At 46.5% G+C, this 6000-nt stretch overlaps 1 protein-coding gene across 2 annotated transcripts in view; it reads left to right on the top strand.

The window, feature by feature from the left end:
- Positions 1-2089: 2089 nt before the first annotated feature.
- Positions 2090-6000, top strand: part of Rspo2 (R-spondin 2) — a 159216-nt gene continuing 155305 nt past the window's right edge. The window contains exon 1 of one of the 2 annotated variants that reach the window (XM_028867958.2): positions 2090-2357. In XM_028867958.2, the coding sequence (XP_028723791.1) occupies positions 2264-2357 (94 nt within the window). In that variant the 5' untranslated portion in view covers positions 2090-2263. The remainder of the gene's footprint in view (positions 2358-6000) is intronic. The other variant, XM_037197783.1, reaches the window with a different exon arrangement.

Raw genomic sequence — 6000 nt, 5'->3', positions numbered from 1 at the left:
TAACAGTGATGCCAGTGAAATTGTTGTGGACAGGAATAGTGGAACAGTTAACAAACGTGGCTATTAACAGCCCTGTTATTTATATATGATTCTTCAGTTCAGATTTCTGAGCATATGCAGAAACTGAAGGAATAGAAAAGGGAATTGACATTGTATAAAATGTTATTATAGAGCTTGGACTACTGGCAAAGCTAGCTCTTAGGTGGTAGAGGCAGAAGGATCAAGGGTTCAAGGCCAGCTTTACCAGGATGAGTTCCAGGTTGGCCTGCCTTGTAATCCAGTTTCAAAAATAAAACCAATCAACAGCCACCAAAATGCTACTAACATAATGTGCCTAGGAACGTGTCTAAAGAGACACCCATCTTGCCACATTTAGCATTATAAATTCTTATCTTTTGCTCAAAGAAGAAATACATTATTTCCAATAGTAGTGAACATAGGACAGAAGATTTCACTAGAACGACATAGGTAGCACCTAGCTTATTTAATGAATGCTTCACTGTTTGTCCAGACCAAGGGCATCTGAAACTTTAGTTCAGATCTTGGAAGACGGGGGAGGGGGTAAGAATTAAGAATGAAGCATGTGTCCGTGGGAAACAAACTTTCTTTTTGAGTATTGCAAAGTATCACACACTTTGTGAAATTTCTTGGGGAAAAATAGTCAAAAAACAAGTTGCGAGGAAAGGTGAAGGATAGGAGAAACACTAATCGCACTCCCTAAACTCTGTGTGTATGTGTTTTAATTTCAGCCTTGCTTCAGATCTGGGGAAGTCTGCTTGCAAAGCAGGGCAGAGAGTTAAACTTTTAAAAAAGGGCAGAGGTGTGCCTTCATGTTAAAAAAAAAGTGGCTGAAGTTTAAACTCTTTTTCAAAAGCAGCATTCTCAGCCTGGAGATCAGGAAGCAGTCTAGAGAAGGCATCTTCAGTTTCTCATCAGATTCTCCTGTAGAAAGGCTAGTGGTGAGGTGAGCCCAGCGCTTCGGGGAGAATGCCCTGGCCATAAACAGCAAGGTCAGGCCCTATCCCTCACGCTAGGTACTGTCCAGTTTAAACAATCCCTCTGTGAAAGCCTGGTGAGCATTTCTTCCTACGTGACGCTCCCTGCATGCTGTCAGTGCTCTTTAGGACCTCAGGGAAACCCGAGCGAGCGTGTTTCTGGCTTTAGGACCCAGGGACTCTGAGGCAGCCTGGCTTTAGATGCCTTGGACCACAGCACCACCTACTTATAGAAGCATCCCGAGCCTTAGCTTGTCTGCATCTCCATCGGAAAGTGCCCTGGCCACATCCCTTCAGCCTCGAGGCAGTGTCCGGTCTCCTCCAGCGCGGGCAGGAAGAAACCTCAGCCGTGAAGTGGCCGTGGAGAGAGCCCCGAGAGCAGCGACTGGACCCAGACGCCCGCCGAGAGGAGAGCGGACGCGCCCCTCGCCAGGGAATCGCTCTCTCTTGCGGGCTGAGACCTGATCAGCATCTCAGTGCTTGCGGTCGCGCTTGCCCGGCTGCGCGCTCCTGCCAGGCACCGCCAGCCCCGAGGACCCTTGGGGTCCGCGGACCCTGCTGCAGCCGGCCTAATCCCAGAGCTGCCAAGAGCTCCCGGCTGGTGTTGGCAAACTTTTTCCGAGCCCACGTGCTGACCAAACAGCCCGGCTCGCTCCCCGAGCCTGGGATGGAGCGCCGCGCCTAGGCACGCTGTGCAGCCTGAGACACGCGCGCACGGTAGGCGATCCACACCTGGTGCAGCGGAGCGGCGATAGTCTAACCGGGGCGCGAAGCGAGCGCCCCTTTAAAGCCCAGCGCTCCGGTGCTCTTAGAGCGCCTGGCGCCTTTTCTTCCGCAGAGCCCACACAACGCCCTTTCCCCAGGGTCAGAAGCCACTGCGCCACAGAGGTTGCTAATTCACTGATTGTAATCACCTTCCTCTCCAAGTCTTCTGCAGCTGTGCCATCTGCGTTAAACTGCTCCGTGGCTCGTGCCAGTGAGTTCGCGCCCTCCCTCCTTCCTTTCTTTAAACCAAGAGGCGCGAAGGTGCAGGTACCTCCTCTGGGTTCTCTCGGTCCCCCCACCCACACTGCTTCTCTTTCTCCGTCTCCCAGGTTCACGGGCGGAGTGAGCGATGCTGAACGAGCCAAACTGACCATTGCAGCTCCAGGGCCAGTGGTATCTGTCTCCGAGTGAGTCCTCCCTAGGAGCGACCCGCACTGTCTCCTTGCAGGAGCCCCGCGTTTCCTCGATTTTGAGAGGCGTCTCTCCCCAGCCCGACCGTCCAGATGCGTTTTCGCCTCTTCTCTTTTGCCCTCATCATTCTGAACTGTATGGATTACAGCCAGTGCCAAGGCAACCGATGGAGACGCAATAAGCGAGGTGGGTCGCTCTCGCCTGAAGATGCGTGGGGTTCCTGAGTGGGTGGGAGTGTCGGGAGTGCTTATTCACATTTAGGCTTTGGGGACTCAGTGGACAGAACTGTGCTCTGCACCCCAATTCATGTGTGGGCTACAACTGCCCACTCTCAGGGTCTCAATGCTCAGCAGAAGGATTTCTTCTGCCCCTAGTAGGCGCGGTGAGACGCGAAGAGAAGTGCTGGGAGCCGGGCGAGCTGGGCTTCTCTCCTGCAAGGACAAGCGCTCAGGGATTCATCATGTGGTCCACAGTCTGTGCCGCCTCTCTTGAACTCTTCTTTGGATCATATTTCTTATGTGGCATTCATTTTTCTAGTTTTTCTCCTTTTGTCTTCTTAATCATCTTCCTCGAAGTCCAAGTGTCTTTAATTTCCCGACCCATGTGTGCCCTAAATCCTGCCCCAGATAGCTTTAGACATGGTCTGGCATGGGGTGTGTGTATGGGGGGGGGAGGGGCGGTGTTGGGGAGAAATGTCAAGTTGCATGGTAGAACCTGAGTTGCCAAGAAAAAAGCAACACTGTTCTCTTTTTCTGGAACCTGAGAAGAGATGGGAACTTAATGAAAGTAGCAACTCCTGCTCTGGCTTTCTCGCGGGGAGTTCTCCCCTGCAGCGTGAATGTTTTTAAAAATAGACCCATGTTGTCCGGTTGTTTGCTTTCTCAAAGCAGCGATTTCGGAGAAGGGCTTTTGTCCTCAATGAAATTCACTTGAGGCTTTTTAAATACTCACTTCTCCATCACTTGTGTGAGGGTTGCAGGCAGATGGAAGCCTCCAAGAAAGATTTCAGAGAATTCGACTTGCTCATAATTCTGTACTCCTGTCTTCCAGTCCTTCTGGGGGCGGTGGCTAAGCCAAATGCATTTTAGAGCATGTGCAACCAGACACAATGAAGTCTTCTGGAGGGACTTAAACATAAACCACACAGGCATAGCCACTAAGTGCCAGCGTAGGGCCCTCTCACAACAGCCTTTTGTTAGCACCTGATGAGAGTCAGTTGTCTCTGACTACCAGTTTGGTTTTTTGCGCAGTAAGAATTTGTCATGGTTTGTAGACTTTGGTTTTGCTTTTCTAGGCTATAAACGTCTCAATTTCTGGTGGGATAAGGACTCTGACCTTGCAGCTAGTTTTGAAGACATTTATTGTCACTGTTATTGTTATTATTATTGTTGGCAGTTTGAGGGGCATTAAGCTGTTCTTATGAACCGAACAGCTTAGCTTATTTCAGAGCAAAGCTCGGGGTCACTGATGATGTGTGACTATTGAGGAACCAGTGTTTTTAATTGTTGCTATGTATCTCTGGTTTATTAGTTCCTATTTTCAGAGATTACTGCATATAAAAAAGTAAAAGAGAAACTCCTCCCCAAAGGCTGTAAGAATTTCATGTAGATACCTGCCTTTGAAAAGTAGCTCTCCATCTCAACCCTCCCAATGGGCTCTTTCTCCATGCCATTATTATATCTCCAGGCATTACTTGGCAGAACTGGCGAATTTTTATTATACTGTGTTACAAAGCGTTTGGAGAAGCTACTCCCTCCCCACACACACTTTTAAAAACTGGGATTGTAATCCATTTCGTTGAAAACAATGAAGTGCATAAATGTTTGCAACATACAGAAGTACCTAAACTCCTTGGCACATTCTTGATGATTACAAGACTTACTAAATCAGTGATAGATTTCTGATTCACACTGCTGGCCCCTGTGGTTGAGTGGAGAAGAATTAAGCACATTGTCTGAGAACTTAAATTCGGAGATGCTGCTTGGTAGAGAATGGCATTACAGCACTCCTGCGGCCAGAAGTGATACTGCATGCTTTTATTTCTCCTCTAGGGCTGTCCCCCAGGCTCTCTCTGCCTGTGCTTTTCTTCTTGGGTATCTGAATTGAACCCATTTTGTTTCAGAGCTTGCTTTAGCAAAATCACTTGCAGCAGTTGCCTTAGACAGTCCCAAGCTCTGACATTTAAAAACCCAATTAGAAAGTGTGCAACAGTAATGTGTGCCAGATCAACCTTGTCATATCATGGAGTTTGAAGGCTTTCAAGTACTTGTCGATTGGTATGGCTGTTTTAAAATTGCCTATCAAAATATGTTTCTGGCTTTCTTCTCTCCCTCAACAGATGTCTCTTCCTGAATCCCAAGTTTATGCCTAAAATAACTACAGTTTTTTAAAGTGACCACACTATCTGTGCCAACAAAGGGTGCACTGTGTTTTTAATTAAAAGTGGAACTACTTAAAGGGCTGGCTAGACAGTGCAGGGTCATAGTAGCCTTTCTGCCCTGCAAGGAAGCTTAAGGACGGTATTGTGAGAATATTGAAATGAATAGAGATCTAACTCAAGTTGTGTGAATTGTCCCTCTTCACAAACTTAAGCTGGTTTTAATTGATCTCATGTCCACTGATTGATCCTACACCAATTGTTGTGCCTACCAAACAATTGGCTTTTTCCAAAGGAGATTGATTTAAATTAGTTTTTCGGTGAATGCCTGACTACCAGCCAAATCGTGTCAGGAGTGACAGTTGGCTTGCGGGAGCCTGTTGTGGTACCAACATTTCCCCTTGCTCCTTTGTTTTGCACAGTGGCAGTTAAATATTACCTTCTAGGGAAAAAAAGTGATTACTCCTTAAAAAAAATAAAGGCGTTGTAGCATAATAGATGAGTTATTTCCTTGGCTGTGTGCTGGGATGTAGGCAGCAATGGCACCAGGGTTGGTTAGGCTTACCCCTGGGACCTGAGTTTTCTTTCTTTCTTTCTTTCTTTTTTTTCTTTTCCGTAGTCCATCTGCAAATAATCAAACCTTCACTGTGGCACATTCTCAGAACTCCTTTGGCATTATGTTTAGTCTGCTCCATGATCTCAGATGCTCCTTAATATCATTTTCTTAATGAAATAAAATCCTTGGCAGAGATCGGATCATTTAGTCAGTTAAAATCAATTGCATCCAGCCTGAAACAGAGAGCAAATGTATCATTTAGCCCTATGTTTTATTTCAAAGATATCCAGAGGATTGAGAAAATAAAATATCGACCGTGTCAACTTGGGGGCAAAACTGTCCCATGAAGACCATCATAGACTGCCACTGGACTGTCTTCCCTTTATTTCATAAAAGTGCATTTGATGGTCACTAATAGGGCCCAGCTGAAATAATTCTATTAATTAGGCACAAACACAGTGCTGAGAATGCATATCTGTGTAGAAGGGACACACATGCCACTATTTTGGTAGGCTGATTGACAGCTCATGTTGTGTCTGCATGGTCTAAGTGTTCACATTGGTCAGTCCTCCTTCCTTTCTTTTCATTCGGTCTGTAGTCCCTACTGGCTGAGGTTAACTATTGCTGTCTGAAGGTATCTTGGGTTCTTGTGATTTATTTGTATTACTAAATGGGGTTCTTTAATTTTATTTATTTACTTTATGGGGTGATGGTAAGCCACATTGTGAGCTGAGTTGCTGAAAATATAAAATATAACTTTACTATGGCCTTTCTGAATTTCTTGAGCTTGGAATGTGGTGGCAATCTTCTACCACCTCTACTCTGCGGATCTGAGTGGTTACAGCAAAGCCAGGGACGCACATAGAGAAGAGACTTCTCGAAGCTCTGGAAAGCAG

The sequence above is a fragment of the Peromyscus leucopus genome, chromosome 20 (genome assembly GCF_004664715.2).
Source record: "Peromyscus leucopus breed LL Stock chromosome 20, UCI_PerLeu_2.1, whole genome shotgun sequence".
In the NCBI taxonomy this organism is placed as follows: Eukaryota; Metazoa; Chordata; class Mammalia; order Rodentia; family Cricetidae; genus Peromyscus; species Peromyscus leucopus.
Note: the sequence above shows the minus strand (reverse complement) of the source record. Positions and strands in the feature narration are given on the sequence as shown.